General features: G+C 43.4%; 1 protein-coding gene across 4 annotated transcripts in view; it reads left to right on the top strand.

Moving 5' to 3' along the window:
- LOC146860839 (synaptotagmin-1-like) overlaps positions 1–19,204 on the top strand; it is a 343,159-nt gene that overhangs the window by 300,961 nt on the left and 22,994 nt on the right. For all 4 annotated transcript variants that reach the window (XM_085644802.1, XM_085644805.1, XM_085644804.1 and 1 more), the window contains exon 5: positions 2,555–2,674. In XM_085644802.1, coding sequence (XP_085500928.1) covers positions 2,555–2,674 — 120 coding nt within the window. The remainder of the gene's footprint in view (positions 1–2,554; positions 2,675–19,204) is intronic.

Below are 19,204 nucleotides of genomic sequence, written 5' to 3'. Positions count from 1 at the left end.
GACACTAAAACCATAGTATTTTTAAGCAGCTCAACAGTACTCAATTCATCAACTTGGGAAGGATGACATATACATTTTTGACTTTTACCGGACTTTCGAACCATTAGTATTTAACAGTACATATCCCATTTGAAACACCGGCATACCTTTAATTTCTAGACTCAAACTACAAGAGTAGAGAACAAGGAAGTGCTCTCAAAGGGAAGTGGCATTTAGAACTAAGATGTGTTGGAGGAAAATCTTAGAAAGAAAAACCAAGACACAATTGACAATATAATGTAGGTTTAATCAAATACAGCTGGGTTAGATCAGTCGCCTCCATGGAGGCTGAATCCTGATGTCCAAAGTACTGCCTGCAGGCAGTGATATTTATAAACCAAAACCGCAAACTGATAGGTTCAAGAGTTCAATAACTTTCGAAACTAAGATAAGGGAAAATCCCCATTTGGGTTTCTGTTCTCGGATTTCAAGTGAAACAAATATATGCTTACGTGACTGCACAGTGCATGGTTATATCTTGCTAAATGCTGATTGGGCCAGGCTATCTGACCTATATGTGTGGTTTTTGCAGGAGCATGCACATGTTCGTCTGTATGTTCTAAGGCAGGATGAGACACCTGGGGGCATATTAACAAGCCAGGCGATAAAATTATCGCCGCTTTAGCGGCAGAAAACTGCCGCTAAAACGGCGATAATAGGCTTGATAATATGCTCTATGGAATTCCAATTGAAGCCCATGTTAGACGTCCTTCACATTTAACATGGGCTTCAATTGGAATTCCATAGAGCTTATTATCAAGCCCATTATCGCCGTTTTAACGGCAGTTTTCTGCCGCTAAAGCGGCGATAATTTTATCGCCTGGCTTGTTAATATGCCCCCTGGTGGCTCAAGCTGTGGACGTGTTCTCATAAGGGTGTAAGAAACTGCCGCACTTAGAGGTGAAACGGGCCCTAACGTGAGAAGCATCTGGACTCATTTCCCTAGCAGAAGAAGATTATGTTGACCTATGTTTGTGCAACAACTGAACTAACCACCAAATGTTCTGTCAAATTTCCTGAAACTGAAGTGAAATGTGACCTGCCGGTTTCTTCTTAACCCTTTGCTTTTCCGCACATTTCCATATAGGTCTGTCTCTGAATACATAAGTATGAGGCTATTTCTAACCTGAAAGTTCCGCATGGGGTTCTGGGGTCTTAAATCTGTGGGGGGCTCTACACGATGTTTCTCATTCTGCCCTCTATCAGCTGCAACATAACACTAGTTTTTAATTCGTTTTTCGTTGTCGGTCATGAGTAAGAGAAATGTTAGAATTGACAAATCAATAACAGAAACAGTTTTAGATTAGTTTATCAGCATGATGTACAAATCGGAAGGTACATGGCTGTGCACATAGCTGCAACAGCTCTAATAGTGCCAGACTGCAGCACATTTTACACACACCAGGTTCCTTGGAGTTACAGAAGGCAATGGGGCTTTCATTGATAAATTCCCATTTGCATTCTTCAGGGCACAAAGCTCCAGCCACGGCCCATGCAGGTAAGAGCAGTGGGCAGTGAGGCCAGGTGGGGGTGATTTCGACAGTTACGACGATGGAAAACGAAATAAATAATTTTCTCTTGTCATTGTCTGTCAAAATCTCACCCCACCCGCACCACCGCTCTAACCTGAACAGGCCGCAGTTGCAAAGCTCACAAGGGAGGCCCAGAATGTATACCTCTCTGTCAGTTAAAAAACATTCTCTGTATAAGCATATAGAGATTATGGTTTCCTTCTATAAGCTTCTCAGTGCAGCCAGAGCTATGTGGTCTGGCTTGCTATTTATGGGTGTGCTTAGTCAGCCATCAGGGGGATACAATATAGGTATGATTCTTCATTGCATCACTTTAGGAGTTCGAGTATTCATTGGCACGCCAAAGAAAACTGGCAGTGCATCAAAAAAGGTAGAACTGCACAGTGCTGTTGCTAGGGGTATTGTTGTTCTTAATCATTTGGAAAAGGTACGATCTTGCCTATCGTTTGTTGCTACGATTTTCATCAGATTCACTACAAAGACCTGCTCTCAAAACCAAGGTAATTAGAATTAACTGGACATGAAAAAAAGACTACAGCCATTCCACCACTTTGTGGTCTATTTGGTATGTTTTGTAAGACTTTAAACGGAAAGTACAAAATCTTCTTCAACAGAAGTCAAAGAGGCGGTAGTTGATTGCTTGCTCCTAAACCATGCCAGATAACATTGCAAATAACATTAGTGAGAAGATAAGAATATTTGCCATTGCCCACAATAGGGGAAAGACAGACAGTCCTCACTGCCAAAGGGAGCACTTGGTCAGTTTGGTCAATGTTGGCTCTCCCTATGAATCCCTCTTTCCCAGAGACCTGTGTTTATCGCATATGAGGTTTCATATCTATGACGTCCTCACACAACTGATTTTCCATAGACATTGGACTGGCTAATCAGTTAGAGGTCTGCTGTCAAAAGGATACTTCTATTCCTTGTTCTCAACTTTTCTCAAATTCTAATCACTTTTCATTGTTCTGTGTTTCTTCTAGGTCAAAAGGTTTGACAACTACTCACGCCAGAGTGCTCTGGGGGAGGTGAGGGCAAACTTGAGCAATCTAAAGAGCTCTAAAACAGTGGAATTCTGCGAGGAGTTACAGAAGGTGACAAAGGTTGTACCACATTTGCTTTATCTACACTCATTGCTTTTGTCTGGTCTTTTTCAGAGTCACTGTCAGCTTTCAATTTGCGGGGTTTATGGAGACAATGTAATTAATATTGCTGGGCCTTGTTCAAATGACTTGCATTACCACAGTCTGCAAACTGTATTAAGAATATTGGGCCAGATGTACAACCCTTACATTTTGCGAGTCACAAATTGCGTCACTTTTCGACTCGCAAAATGCAATTTACAACACTCTCTCAGACACTGTTAGCAATTCCGAATGGGGTCGCAAATTGCCTGGCTCAGTTATATTCATGAGGCAGGTGCTATTTGCAACCCCATTAGGAATGGCTAGCACTCCCAGGGATGGTGGCCTGCTGGGGTCAGCAGACCACCATGTCTATGACTGCTTTTTTAATAAAGCATTTTTTTAAATGCTGCCCGTTTCGGGCTGCATTTAAAAAAGAAAAATGAAACTTTACAGTTTCACTTTTTAAGGGAAGGAAGTGGTCCCTGGGACCACTGCCTGCACTTAAAAAATATTTTCGCACCCATTCACAAAGGGGAAGGGGTCCCCCAGGGACCCCTTCCCGTTTGCGAGTGGCTTACCACCTACTTGAAGTAGGTGGTAATCTGTGAGTGTTTTTCAGCCGCAAATGCGGTTGCAAAACAATGGTACATTCCATTGTGACTCACTATTAGGAAGGGACGCCCCTTCCTAATAGCGAGAGTCGCAAACGCTATTTTGAGAGTCACCAACTTGCAAAATAGCATTTGTACATGCCAGGACCATTTTTTTGAGGTCGCAATCAGGGCGAATTACCGCTTGGGACCGCAAAAAACGGTCATAAATCTGGCCTATTGTCCTTTCTGATGCACCTGTGAAGCTCTGCTGACTCATCCTGCTTAGCTGTGGTAGAGGATCTTCTCTGACTTGGATACAGTTTATGACCAGCAGTGTGTACAAAGCTGCAGCCTTAAAAGAAGTGTTGCAAATTGGAATGTAAAAATAGTCAGAGAAGAATGATATGTGAGATAAAGTACCAACAAGCGTACATCAAACTTCACTGCATTGGACACCCAACACTAAGTTCCATTTCACTGCAGAGGAGCACATGCACTACCACAAAGGTTTTCAGGCAGTGGCATAGCAAGGGTACTATGGATCATACTGAAAACAATGAAATTGAAATTGGGTCCCACTACACCCAGTTACATTATTAAAGATAGTCAGATAGATGAAGCAGTAAACACTCACAACTCTGGGCCCCCAATGCCACTGCACTTACTCATTGATAGTTAAGCCTCTGAGAGATGGTTTGTGGACTCTCAGAGACTATGCTCCTGAAGAAGACATGGCCAGGTAAGCCATTGTGGCGAATGTCTATGATTCTACAGAAAAAAACACTTCTGAGCCACTGGAATGAAACATACTGACAGCATGATTTCCAGGGCTACCCTGCATTGATGTTGAAGTTGGATAGAGGCGCATCAAGCAGAGAGTGGATCTGCTGTCCAGTCCCGGGCATGCAGGCTGTGTCGGAGGGAAGGAACTTGCTGTGCTCTGGAAAAACAAACAAGTTGTCTTCTGAGCCGAAGTAAAGAACAGACCTGAGCTCAGACAGGTTCCCCATCCCCCCACCTCCCACCCCAATGTGTAGGGAAGATAGCAGCAGCAATCCTGCAGCTAGGTTGAAACCAAAGCCTTCCGGACCCCTGCAGGCCTCACAGGAGCATTCCAGCCTGTGGGCGAAAGGTCCCAGATTGACGGAATCAGAATTGAGCTATCCCTCGTAAGAGAGTTAGACCTGCACTCAGCTGGTACCCCCAGGCCTCCCCTCCAACTGCAGGAGTAGCTGCAGCAGCGATACAAACCCGCCCATGGTGAAGGGGACCGTGGGAGTGGCCACACCTGCATGCAGCAGGCCCCGTTATGTAGACCATGGACTGACCTTCTGGACTGTTAATGTTAATGTTAAGAATGACTTGTAAAGCGCACGTACACCGGGTGGTTTCATGGGGCTGTGGTAGGCTCTGTCCATTACCTATGGAGACGTCAATTGTAGATTTGTGCAAATAGCCAGGTTTTGAGGGACCTCCTGAACTTCAGACGGTCAGTGCAAGATCCGATCTCCAGGGGGAAGGAGTTCCACAGTCTAGGGGCGAGGGTTGCAAATCTGCGGCCTCCCTGACGTTTCTGTTTGAACGTGGTGGTGGAAAGGAGCGAAAGGTGAGCTGAGCGCAGGTTGTAAGAGGGGGTGTGCCTGAGTATCAAGTTGTTTATGAATTTGGGGTTCTGGCCGTGCAAGGATTTGAAGATCAGGCAGCCTGTTTTAAACGCGCAGCGTTGAGGGATGGGGAGCCAGTGCAGTTCCATTAATAGAGGTGTCGCTGATTGCCATCTGGGTTGTCGACGAATCAATCTGGCTGCCTGATTCTGGACCATCTGCAACCGTTTGAGCAGATAGAGTGGCATGCCCTGGTACAAGGAGTTGCATAGTCCAGGTGTGACAGGACGGTAGCTATCACGAATGTCTGACTAAATATCCACAGACAGAAAGTCGACCTACAAAAATATCGACACAGAAATATCGAAGTCAAAAATATCGAAGTCCTATCTAAATAAAGGTAAGTACAAAAATATCAGGGAAAAAATATCGTTGTCAAAAATATCGATGTTAAAAATATCGTTTTTTAAAATACATTAATAATAATGTAAAAATAAGTAAATAATACATATATTTTAATAAATTATAGATATAAATATTAAACATATTTAAAAAATAATAACTAATTCATATAATGTTAAAATTAATTAAACATCTACATATAAACTAATATATATACTTACTCCACATATTGCAACATCAGGGAAAGCGTTGGATAGCGTAGGGGTAAAAAATACTATTCCAACTCCAGAGAGTGCAACAGTAGGGAAAGCGCTGGATAGCGTAGGGGTAAAAATCACTATTCCCACTCCAGTGAGTCCAACAGTAGGGAAAGTGTTGGATAGCGTAGGGGTAAAAATTACTATTCCCACTCCAGAGAGTGCAACAGTAGGGAAAACGCTGGATAGCGTAGGGGTAAAAAATACTATTCCCACTCCAGAGAGTGCAACAGCAGGGAAAGCATTGGAAAGCGTAGGGGTAAAAAATTACCATTCCCACTCCAGAGAGTGCAACAGTAGGGAAAGCATTGGATAACGTAGGGGTAAAAATTACCATTCCCATCTCCAGAGAGTGCAACAGTAGGGAAAGCGCTGGATAGCTTAGGGGTAAAAATTACTATTCCCACTCCAGTAAGTGAAACAGTAGGGAAAGCGCTGGATATCGTAGGGCTAAAAGTATTGCTATTCCCACTCCAGAGAGTGCAACAGTAGGGAAAGCGCTGGATAGCGTAGGGGTTAAATTAACATAAATATCAATTAAATAATTTTGTATTAAACAATAACATATTAATAATTAATTTACAAAATAATTATTAATAAATACCAATAAATTAAAATTAATATTTAATTAAATAACATTAAATTACATCCCACACTATTCCCCCCTTTAACACACAACACACTACACATACAAAAAACACAATTAATTTAACTATCAATTAATCAATTAATAATAATTAATAATAAATTATTTATAATAATATAGTTATACATTACCTAATTAATACATATTAAAAACCAAATAATTATTCACCAATTAATTATTAATTACCAATAAATGAATTAACAATACCAACAAATAAAATTATTAATAAATTAATTATATTTCATATATTTAACTAATTAATAACAATTAATTACCAATTAATAATTAATTAACAATTAATTAATAATTAACACCAATAAATAAAAACAATTTAATTAATTTAATTTAATTACATCCCACCCTATTCCCCTATAAACCCACAACCCACTACACATAAAAAATCACATAATTAATGTAATTATCAATTTATCACTTAATAAAAATAAATCACCAATTAGTTATTAATTAACAATAAATTAATTAACAATAACAATAAATAACATTCTTAATAAATAATTATAATTAATATAATTAACTAATTAATAGAAATGAATTACCAATTAATAATTCATTAACAATTAATTAATGATAAATACCAATTAATAAAAACATATTAATTAATTAATTATCATTAAATTACTTTCCACCCTATTCCGCTATAAACCCACAACCCGTCTGATACTAAAACGCAAAATTTACTTTAACAAAATTACTAATTTCTAAACATTTATTTTAAAATGTTTTAAAATACATTAAAAAAATGTTTAACATACATATAAAATACATACTAAAATACATAACACAAAAAAAAAAATCGATATTATTGACAACGATATTTTTGATTACGATATTGCTTACTTCGATATTACTTACTTCGATATTAAAAAAAACGATATTACTTACCTTGGGGTCGATATTCTGGTCAACGATATTCTTGACTTCGATATTCTGTTCCTACGATATTAACAACTCGATATTAATGTAGGTCGATATTTAAAACTCGATATTTTGACTAACCACCAGCTATCACAACCTGGGTAAAGGCTTCCTGCATGAGTAAGCGATGAATCTTCCTGATCTTCCACAGTTGGAAGAAGCATTTAGAGAATACCCAGCCAACCTGCGTTTTTAGTGAAAGATCGCTGTTTAAGGTGACACCTAGGGCATCATTAGGATGGCGTAAAAAGGGACCGCCCGCCAGAAGTGCGGTGGTCCCGTTGGGGAGATTAGGATGCGCCCACCACACTGGCGGGCGCATCCTGCATTTTTTACATTGCGGAAGGCGGTGCTTCGAGCACCACCCGTCGCAATGCCTAAAATGCATGTTGTGCATTTGCACAACGTGGTAGGCACCGCGCGGTGCCTGTCATGTTGTGCATGCAAATGCAGGTGGGTACCAAAGGTTCCCCCCATGTGCAACCCCCACCCCCCAAAATTCCTGGGGGCCCGCTACGGGCCCCCAATGGCAAGCACCGTATGCCTTTCCGTGGCGGCAAATCCCCGCATGTATCCTAATATGGATGGCGGTGTCTAACAGACACCATCACCATATTAAAACCTTTTCCGCCCGGTCGACTCATGGACCGGGCGGAAAACCGGCGGACAGTCTTTCCGTCCGCCGGGGTCCCCCCCGCCATACTAATATGGCTGGGGGGAAATGGCATGCGGGCGGGAGAGAATGTTGGGCGGATCGCAATCGCCATGCAGGTGGTGGTGATCCGCCCGACATTCTAATTGACCCCTTTGTGTTTTATCCGAGGGAGAGGGCGGGGATCCTAGCTCTGATGGCCAGTAGTGTGGGCCCCAGAGCTTGTGGCTGTCCCCTGTGAGGACTAGCTCCGTCTTGCCAGGGTTTAACTTGAGGTGGTTGGGGTCCATCCAATGTTGAATGTGCAGCATGGTGGTCTGAAATTCGGTGACTGAGCTGTGTGCGTTGTCAACCGTGAAGACCAATTGCAGGTCATCCGTGTAATTGAAGACAGTCACCTTCCTATCTTTGAGGGACTGGATCAGGGGGAGAATGTAGAGATTAAAAAGGTGAGGGGAGAGAGCGGAGCCTTGTGGAACACTGCACGTAGTTCTACGTTGAGGGGCCGTGAAATGGCCTTGGTGAACGGCCTGGGACCGGTCCTCCAGGAAGGAAGTGAGCCAACTAGCAGCTGCACCATGGATACCAAAATAGTGTGGTCGACCGTGTCAAAGGCAGCGGAGAGATCCAGTAGTACCAGTGCCTGAGGGGAATTTCTGTCAGCGTTCTCACGGAGAGTGTCCAGGACAGCTAATATTACAGTTTCAGTGGAGTGTGTAGGAACCCCGCCTGGTGAGGGTCGAGGTATTTAGATTCTTCCAAGAAGTTGGACAGGCATCTAGCTACATGGGCCTCTAGAACTTTTGCCAGAAAAGGGAGCAGGGAGATGGGACGGTAGTTGGGCAGAATCGTAGGGTCAGCTCCAGGTTTTTTCAGGAGAGGAACCATGATGGCTTCCTTAAATGGCTTCCTTAAATGCCGTTGGGACGTGGCCGGAAGAGAGGGACTCATTCAGGAGGGCGAGGGCAGGGCCTGGAAAAGCTGAGAGGCAATCTTTTAATATGTGGGGTGGGCAGCAGTCTGTGGGGGCTCCTGATTTGACTTTAGCTAGGAGGTCCTAAAAGATCTTGGTACTGATGGATGGGAAGCAGCTTAGTGTGCAGTTGTTACTGCGCATGGCGGAGGGAGTCATGTTGGGGGAGTGTTTAGGAATGCTAGCTTTGATGGTAGTGATTTTTTCAATAAAATAGTTGTTTAGTGAGTCGCACAGTGCTTGGGAAGGAGTAGCCTTCAGAAGAAATCTGACAGGGTTCATGATTGCAGATATTTCTTTGGAGCTTTTATTGGAGTTAAGGATACGTGAGGAGAAGTGGGCAGCTTTGGCTGAAAGGATGGCCTTCATATATTCTTTCCGTGCTGTAGTGTACAGAAGTTTCTTGTCAGAGGAGTACTTCTGTCGCCACTGCCTCTCTAGTTGGAGCAAGGCCAGTTTTTGAGATTTAAGCTCAAGAGAGAACCATCTCTGGGCATCGACGTGGCGGGCCAGTTTAACTTTTTTGAGGGGTGCGTGCTTGTTGCTAGCCGCAAGTAGCCAATCAGAGAGATTTGCTTCTGTCACGTTGATGTTGAGAGCAGGTGGTGGGGCTGCGCTGACCAGAGTATCAAGAAATTCCTTTTTATTTAAGCATTCCATTTCCTAGCTAATCCGCCTTCGACCGTGGGGGGTTTTCCAATGGTGGGGTGTGCTAACATAAGTTTTAGTAAAGGGTGGTCAGACCATATACAAAGGACAATTGTGGGTGCAGATGTTATCGGACAGTTCGTCCAGATTTGGTCTAAGATGTGCCCTTTCCGATGGGTGGGAGAGGAAACCCGTTGGGTGAAATTCAGGTTGGTAAGGAGATCGGTCAGCTCGGCAGATTGTGGACCTTCGTGAGGGTCATTATACCAGTAGTTAAAATCGCCTACGAGAAGGATTTTGGCATGATCTATGACAAGGTTAGCGATCTGTTGGCTAAGCGATAAGGGAAATTGGGGCAATTGTTTAATGGTACCTGCCTGGCAGCAAAATAGTGAGGAGAATACTTCAAACATTGCCACATTGCCTGTAGAGCAACAGTGCTCATTGTGTATGGCCTGGTACAGTGTATGAGCCCCCACTATGGCAGAACAAGCATTGGCAAAGCCAATAGGTCTCACCTATGCAAGAGCCATTGGCTTTGCCAATATATTTTAGCTGTGTTGTACACCAGCGCGGCTGCTGTTCAGCATGGCTAAAAGTTGGGAGGTAAAGGAGAGATCAGTGTCGTAAAGTGGAGTAGAGTTGAGTGCTATGGAGTGGCATGGTGAGCCATGGAGTGGTGTAGTGTAGAGCTAAACTAAACTAAACTAAATGCCAGAAAACCTGAGGTTCTTATTCTAGGGAAACAACTATCTATCTCGTCTTCTGCCTGGTGGCCTGATGCATTTGGACCACATCCTGATCCCAAGGCGAAAGTTAAGAGACTTGGCATTTGGTTTGACGCAAGTTTCTCATTCAACAGTCAGATCACTAGTCTAGCGGGGAAATGTTTTGGGATTTTGAACAGTCTGAGAAAGATCCTGCAACTTCTACCAGGAGCTGTAAAAAAAAAAAAATCAGTAGTTCAGGCTTTAGTAACATCAAGGCTGAACAACTGCATTGTGCTGTATTCAGGAGTCTCACAGTACAGACTACACAGACTGCAGAGGGTGCAGAATGCAGCAGCACGTCTGTTGCTTACCCTTCCAAGGCGTTCACCTACATGTACTTTAAAGCTATGCGCTACTGCCACAGAATTTTGAATGGAAAAGAGCCTCAGTATCTGCATCCTCTTGTAAAACCCTCCCTGTCTAATAGAAGGCTTAGTCTGAAGGAGCCTTTCTAGCCATAATCCCCACAGTGAAAAGAGCTCATTTAAGAGGCTGCTCTTTTAGCTGGCTGGCTTCCAAACAGTAGAATTTCTTGCCCCGGGTACTCAGACAATAAAGGTCTGAATTGATCTTTTAAAGGAGACTTAAAACCTGTTTATTTGGACTGGCTTAATGCTATTTTGGAGCTTGCCTCTAGGGTGTTGTGGAGTATGAAGTTTTAGTGTGGGGACACTTTGGCTGAAGTAACCAGGCACTCTATAAATAACTTTATTGTTATAGACCTGAGTGGTGTGGAGTGGTGTAGAGTGTTGTGGAGTTTCGTGGAGGGAGTATAGTGTCGTAGAGTGGGAGGGCATAGAGTTGAGTGTCAGAGTGACGTAGGGTGTTGTAGAGTGGAATGGCATAGAGTTTTGGTGCATGATATATAGAAAGTAGCATAGAGTGGAGATGTGCAGAGTAGAGGGTCGTAGAGTATAGTGGCAAACAGTGCATCGATGTAGGGTGGTGCAGAGTAGAGTACATTGGCGTAGAGTGGACAGAGTACAGTAGTGGAGTGGTGCATAGTAGAGTGGGGTAGAGAGCACTGGCATAGACTGTAGTGGTGTACAGTAGATTAAAGTGGTGCACAGTGGATTGATGTAGAGTGGCATAATTTAGAGTAGTGCAGAGTAGAGTAAAGTGTCACAGAGTGCATTGGCGCAGAGTTCAGTGGCAGAGTGCAGCCTTGCAGAGTAGAGTGTCGTAGAGTCCATTGGTGTAGAGTAGAGTGGCATAGAGTGCATTAGTGTAGAGTGCAGTGGCGTAGAGTGGTGCAGCGTAAAGTGAGGTAGACTGCAATGATGTTCAGTAGAGTGGCATAGAGTAGAGTGTAGCATAGTAGAGTATAGCTGCATACAGTGTAGTGGTGCAGAGTAGATTGCCGTAGAGGGCAGTGATGTAGAGTGTATTGGTTTGTAGTAGAGTAGAGTGCAGTGGCATAGAGTGCAGTGGCATTGAAAAGATTGGCGTAGAGTGCAGTGGGCTAGAGTGGAGTGGTGCAGGGTAGATTACAGTGGCGTAGAGTGGAGTGGTGTAGAGTGGAATAGCGTGGTGTAGAGTACAGTGGCGTAGAATAGATTGTTTCAGAGTAGAGTGAAGTGGCATAGAGTGGATTGGCGTAGAGTGCAGTGGCAAAGACTGCAGTGGTGCATAGTAGAGTAGTGTGTGGGTAGAGTGTATTAGCTTAGAGTGGTGTAGAGTAGAGAGGCATCAAGTGAAGTAGTGTAGAGTGGAGTGGTGTAGAGTAGATTTCAGTGACACAGTGTGGAATAGAGTGAAGTTGAGTGGCATAGTGTGGCATGGTGCAGACTAGAGTGCAGTGGCGTGGAGTAGAGTGGGGTTAAGTGGAGTATGTATGGTGTGGTAGGGCACTGTCATTACAGACAACACATCTTCAATTGAAATGGCCATTACATTTGCCCAGATACACTGTTTCACTGATAAAGGTATACTGCACACAAACAATAATGTGTTGAAATGTCATCACCTAGTGTATTGATTTATTTTGATCATATTAAAATTGTTGCTTTCACCACAAATTACATAACAGAATTACCAAAAAATGTGCTTAATGTGTGATTTCCATATTCTGAGATATCAGACTAGTTCGTTTAGGACATTTAAATTTTGTTTTCTGCTAGAAAAAAACAACTTCGTACAGAACACCCTGAGTAGCTAACATGAATGTCACATAAATCCTCTCACTTTGAAGTTAGAGAAAGAAACATTAACATCAAGCTCCCTGGAAGATGTAGCCTGACGTTTAACCTCTGTCTTTGATTGCACAGCAAATGTGACAAGATTAAGGGGCCTGTTTACAGAAATTCAGTACTGAAGAATACAGTAAATAGGGTTTGGGAAAGGGAAGGGACAAACTCAGACTGGACAGCCTAAAACAAATAAAGCCAGCAAATAGAAAGCAACCATATGCGAGTTACAAACCATTTAGCCAATAGTAAGCAATGGGTGGAATGCATTCCCAGAGAAGCTTTACGAATGTCACCGAGATGTTGTTAGCATAATGGACAGCTGTCCAATCTGGTAGGGTTTGACCTAAAAAAGTAGTAGCAAGCGAGCTAAGGCAGCTATGAAACCCTTCATTTCAATTAAATAAGTGTGTACATTTGGGGGCTGAGTACCAGCTGCATGTGCCACCTTTGGACCTCTCCTGTGTGGCAAATGACAATAACTGGTGGGGCGGAGGAGGGCACGCTGGGCGACAGACTTTACAGCAAGCTCCAGCTAGACTTCAGCCTATCCAGAAAAAAAGAGTGAGGACCACTGCAATGGGAAATTGTCAAAAACTTTTTTCTGGTGAAAATGACCCACACAACCAGAGAGAATCGGACACTCTCAGGCACCCTGGCACCCACACGGTGAAACCTACACAAAACCTTGGCCAATTGGACAACATATTAGAAGCCATAGCGGCCGCCTTAAGAGAAGCCCTTGAAATGAAGGTAGGCTCCTTTGGCAGTAGACTTGGGGATTCATGGGGTCCCAGCCCACAGACTGCCCCTAGGCTCTGCCCACAGTCTGATGCTGATCAAGCACTTACACTGCAAGGACAGAGCCCTGGTCCTGTGGGAAGTAAGGAAGCAAAATACTTCATAGTGGGTAATGGCAAGGTGATGATCATTCTTAGTTATACCATGGCTGTTCAGTATAAGAGATCATCTTTCCACGGAGGGAAACACAAATTTAGAGCTCTGGGTCTGAGTTATGCTCTACTATTCCCAGCCAAGCTGAAAGTAACTGTGGACCAGTTCACCTATTTTTTCACTAGAGCAGAAAAAGCATGGAATGGGGAGCGATATGAGAACCCCAATAGGAAGTATAGATCCGAACAAAGTTGACCTCTGAGGAAACAATGATGGTGCAAATCCAGAGGACCCACATGCCAAGAAATGAAAGACATGTCAGTGACCCACTTCCCAGAGCAGGTGAGGGGTGACAAGCTTAGAGCACTTTCAGTGGTGTCACCTCTGTCTGAACTACGGAAATAGAAACGTTTGAAAAGCTTGCAGAAGATCTCTATTGAAGACACGGAGACTGAGGTCTGAATCTCAGGCATAGAACCAGCAGGGATTATTTGAGGCATGGGCAAAGTGTGCCATTGCTCAGAGCCTTCACCTTTCAAGGGCCTCCCCTATAATAAATTGGGAAAGTCCCATGGTCCTGTGATAAACAGTTGTCTGTTTTCTTTTTTTTTTAAACAAAATTAATGGATTGACTGACATTCTCAGCCTTTGTACAGTTAGCTGGTGCACACAGTCATTAGGTTAAGGCTTCCTGGTCACAAACTGGAGATCAAACCAAATCAACACAAACATGTGCAAACCCAGAAATACCTTTCTCCGTACCCAGCCTCCTCATTATTTATAGAATGGGAGACTAAACATAGTTGTTAGGGGCAACTGCATTTGCCCGGCTGCAGGGGACAGAAAAGGAATAGACTATAAATGTACTGGAATTATGGTTGGTGGACTTGAAGATATAGACACTAAGGGATAATTCCAAGATGGGTCCCCCTAGAACTATTAGGGAAAATTATACCACGCTAGTGGAGCGACAACAATGTATGGAATATAGCACAGATTGGACAAGGTAGCATACTGGAGGAGAGCCGTCTGGAAGACTTCTGGCATGATTATGAAAACCAGAGATTGGGGAGCTCCACTCGCTGAAGTGAAAGGTAGCAGGGGGACGACCCTGTGAACCCATGGAGACATTAACAATGCCTTTCGTGAGTACTACACTCATTTATATGCTGTCAGGTACTGTACTTTAGATTTGAATGCATTTTTAGCAAGGGTGGAACTCCCTCAGGTAGGTACGAAGGCTAGGAAGGAAATGGCCCACCCAGTCACAGTAGAGGAGGTTAGATGGGCAATACTGGGAAAGGGTCTATGGATACATGGACTCCTGCAGGTGTTACACAGCATATGCGTCAACCACCTTGCCCTTAAGTTAGCTACATTATCCACTGAGGCAATTGACAAAGGGCAGTTGCCTCCCACTAGGAGTGAGGCTCATGCATTCTGGGAATAACCATCATACCGCCAGCTATTGGTCCTAGGCAATGGCTATAAAGTCCCGGTGAAGCCTGCAGACTGCTAGCGTGCATACCCACATTCATTCAGATAGACCAAAGAGGGTTCATCCCCAGCAATATCATGTGATGGAAAACTAGAAGGGTGTTCCAGATTTTGGAGAGTGCTGGCGTAGAACAGCCATTGACAGCTTGCTTGGCTTTTGACTTGGGGAAAGTCTTTGAGTCCTTAAGTTGGCACTATTCATTCCAAGTACTCAAATGGTTTTGTCTGGGGAGGGGCATGAGCCAATGTATTGCTCTAGATTACTCTAGGCCAATGGCAAGAGTCTGCACAGGGGAATTGATCCTATCGCTATTCTGCATTGTAAAGGAACACTGTAATGGTCCCAATTTCCCCACTGCGGTTTGCTTTGGTAATAGTCCCCTTTTCAGCAGAACGGAGGGCAGAGGTACCAGATTGGGGAAACCTCCTTAGGGGAGAGACTCACAGTCTAACCCTGTGCAGATGTTCTTTTTTACATATAATATATGTGGACTGATGTGCATTTCCGTTGTGGGCTTTGGGGCTGTATCGAGATTTTGGGTCAACTGGTTGAAATCCTGGGGCTTATTTATGAGCCCATTGCGCTGCCGGTGCGTCCCTTTTTGTGACGCACCGCCGGCGTAAAATATGTACCACACGGCAACATATTTACGAAGTGAAGCATCCAAGCAGATGCGTCACTTTGTACACGCCTGTGCTATATTATACCTGTGACAGGTATAATATCTGCAGGGTGGACATTCCCCCGCAAAAAGGGTCGTAGAAGTGTTGCTGTGAAATCTGTGAGATTTCACTGCAACACTTCTAGCACACCATAGTGTCAAATCCTTACGCCTCCCTCACAGCTGGCATAAGACTGAAGCAGGCCCTTTCACATGGGGCTTGTGAAATGAAGTGCTGCACAGTTAATACGGTGCATCCATGGTGTTACAAGGAGGGCGCACCGAAAAGTGCTGCATTGCTGTTTTCACACAGCGATGTAACACTTTTTATAAATGAGGCCCCCTGTTTTTACCTAGTTAGAGCAGGCCTGTGGGAGGAGAGATGATTAAATGGGAAATAGTTACATTTAGTTACGTTGTAGGAAAAAATATAATGTACGGAGGCAGACTTATTGTAGCTAAACCTTAAAAGCACCATTGTAGCACTAATGTCACAAATCTCCTTCTGGAAATCCTTTCCAATATATGTGGCAGGGAAAATAGCATGCTCTAAAATGGTGATGCTAGCTCTTCTCCTCTGTTATTTCATGAACATACCAATAAGTGTTCTTAAGAAAACTTTTAAGGAACTTAGAGGCACATGTACGACCAGCAGTCGCAAATGGAGAATTAGGCCGTTTGCAAAACATAAAACAGCTTTTGACATGTATTACCCCTATTCTGTGAGTCGGCAACCTATTATAGACTCGCAAAATAGGGTTTGCGAGTTTCTGTTAGGAAGGGGCGTGCCAAGGGTGTCCCTTCCTAATAGCGAGTCGCACAGCCATATACGATTGTTTTGCGACCATAATGCAGTTGCAAAACAATCTTAGTCTACCGCCTACTTCAAGTAAGTGGTAAGCCAGTCGCAAATGGGAAGAGGTCCCGAGGGGAACCCTTCCTATTTGTGAATAGTAGAGAAAACAATTTTTAAGAGCAGGCAGTGGTCCCACAGACCACTGCCTACTCTCAAAAAATAAAAAGGAAACAGTAATATTTCTTTTTTAAATGCATCCCATTTTCTTTTAAGGAAAACGGGCTGCATTTTTAAAAAGTAGTTTTATTTAAAACGCATTCACAGATATGGTGGTCTGCTGACCCCAGCAGGCCTTCCATCCATGTGATTACAGGCCATTCCCAATTACGACCTACCTCAACCGTGCTCATTTCCTTCTTGACATTCCATGATGCGGATCTACAATCTCTAATTAGTCTCCCTTTGCTGCTCTTTACCCCTGGTAAGTGTGATGCCAGGTACATGCTCATGTATCCTTGCCATTTACATCTACCCGATGCTCCTTCGTTTTCTCCACAGCCCCCCTCCTTACGAGTGACATCCCTCCCGGTGGCTCGAGCCTTGCTGACTCACTGCTACCTGTCTCCTTTCCTCCTCCCACACCCTTCAGATGTTCATATACCACAGCCTTTCTTAATCCCTCCATGTCCCTTCCCCCCTCTCCTAGACCTAATTTTTCTCCCCCTTTTTTCCCCCTCTCATGTACCGCACCTTCATTCAGTAACCTGGTCCTGATGATGATCCTCAATCGCTAGGATTGAAACGCCGTCGACATACCAGCGCAACTTCCAGCGCCTCTTCACTATGGTTCACAAAAAATGCTTTACATTTGCTAAAGTTGATGTAAATAATTAACTGTGAACCACAAGTCCCCTTGTATATATTTTGTTCACTTTTCTACTCTGCGCCGTCGCTGTTTTTTCACTTGTCAGCTGCGCTGTCCACCTTTGAGTGTCACGAGCACCTGCGAGCACAAAGTTTTCGGGTTACTTACGCAATAATTGCTTACAATGCTGATACAACTGTTCCAAATTTCTCTATAACCCCTGTTTCTATTGCTTTCCTAATGCTCTGTACTCTTTAAAATATATGATGCCACTGGCACATTTGAAATCAAGTATGGGTCTCCCTATCTTCTTTTCTTGCAATGTTTTGTGCATGCTTGATAACTAGCCTTCTCAATAATACCGGTTGAGATATTGTTATTTGTTTGTATTAATGAGGTAGGTCATTTGCAACCCCTTGGGAATCGATAAATGTATCTGAGATACATTAGTACGTTTCATTTTGTGACTCGCAAATCGCAAGTCGCTAAAAATCACAATTTGCAAGACGCAAAATGAAATGGTCGTACATGTAGCCCTAAAAGCACTCATAGGCAGAGCTTAATTTCAGCTGGTGGTTTCCAGGGCTCAGCAACGGGACTTAATTGTCAACACCGGCACTTATGACAGTTTGCCACATGGTGGCGTTGTTTGTCTAATTTAGAGTTGATCATAACAACAGTTATTAATTCAATATACATTAAAAATTACTAATAAATGCCGCTCAAACCAGTCTTATCACTTCGGACACCTGGAGTAGTCCAATTTGTCATATATGTAGGAGTGTGATGGTTAGTAGATGTGTTGGTAGTGTCATTGGTAGCACTAGAAGGGGTAGTGGGTGGTGAAAGATGCAGTGCCCTTCTGACGAGGGCCCTGGCACTTATATTGTTTTACAAATTAAGCACTGCTCTTACTGTACCTTATTTGGAATGAAGGGAGGCGGAGAGTTGCACTGGGGAAACTGAGATTGCTGGTGGGTCGCAGTGGAACGGGGACCATGATTTTGAGCTAATAGACACATCTAGACATAATTTGTTACCAACTTCGAAAAAATAAAAGTCTATTCTAGTGTCCACAAGAGGTGTATTTGGTTCACCACTGACTCCCAAACTGTTGAACCATATACACTATCAATCCCACTACGGAGTATACAGCGAGACAAAGAATTTCAGTCTAACAGAGAACAACAGTGTTGGAAGTTGGCCAAAATAGCTATGATGGTTGCCATGTTTGGTGATTGCACACTGGCTACATTTGCAATGTTGGTATAGGAATTCAGACTTCCCAGGGGCCAGTTCTTTAGACATACCGATCTGTTATTAGGGATGCACATGATATAGGGAAATATCAGCTAAGAAAACCCAACACATATTCAGACTCTTTATACGATGGGCAGAGAGAGAAGAGTAATGACACAGATATATACAGAACACTAATAGGGTTCTCTTTGGCGCTTTTGAAAGATAAATAGGAGATGAACCTTTGCAGGGCCCAGCACGACAAGGAGTGGGAAAATTCCCTAGAAGGCCATTATGCGTTTACTGTAATGCCAGAGTCCAGTATATCCAGTTTATTAACCAGCATGGAGCCTACATCACCCCATAACAGTAGGCAAAATAAGCACAATCTCCCCAGCTAATTACCCTAGATGTAGATTTCAACCGTTTGGGACTGCCCAATAATTGTGCATTTCTGGCAAGAGTTAAGATCACCCATAGTGACAGCTGTGGGTCGAAAGTGTTGATATTCATTTGAAAATTGCAAACTGGGTATTGCGCCCCACTCCAAATTTGGAAGGATAGTCACATGCTTGGCACAGAGTGAGAGTCAGTACTCACACAGGGCTCAAGGAATACTTATTACCTCATACATGGGATGAGTTGATGACATTCATTCAAGACTTAAAGAGAAAGAAAGATTCCTGTGGTCTGTGGACCCTGCAGATATGTGGGGCCTGATTCACAGAACTAACTTAAGACAAAATCCTAAACTTACTACCATTTTGGTATTTACTGAAGGCACTTACTTAGTTTAGGAGCAGTAAAGTTAAGAGTCCTAACTTTACTACTCCTAAACTGAGAAAAATCCTAACTTTAAGACTTTCGGTATTCACAGAATGCATTT

This window comes from Triturus cristatus, chromosome 3_1 (genome assembly GCF_964204655.1).
Source record: "Triturus cristatus chromosome 3_1, aTriCri1.1, whole genome shotgun sequence".
In the NCBI taxonomy this organism is placed as follows: Eukaryota; Metazoa; Chordata; class Amphibia; order Caudata; family Salamandridae; genus Triturus; species Triturus cristatus.
This window is presented reverse-complemented; position numbering and strand designations above follow the sequence as displayed.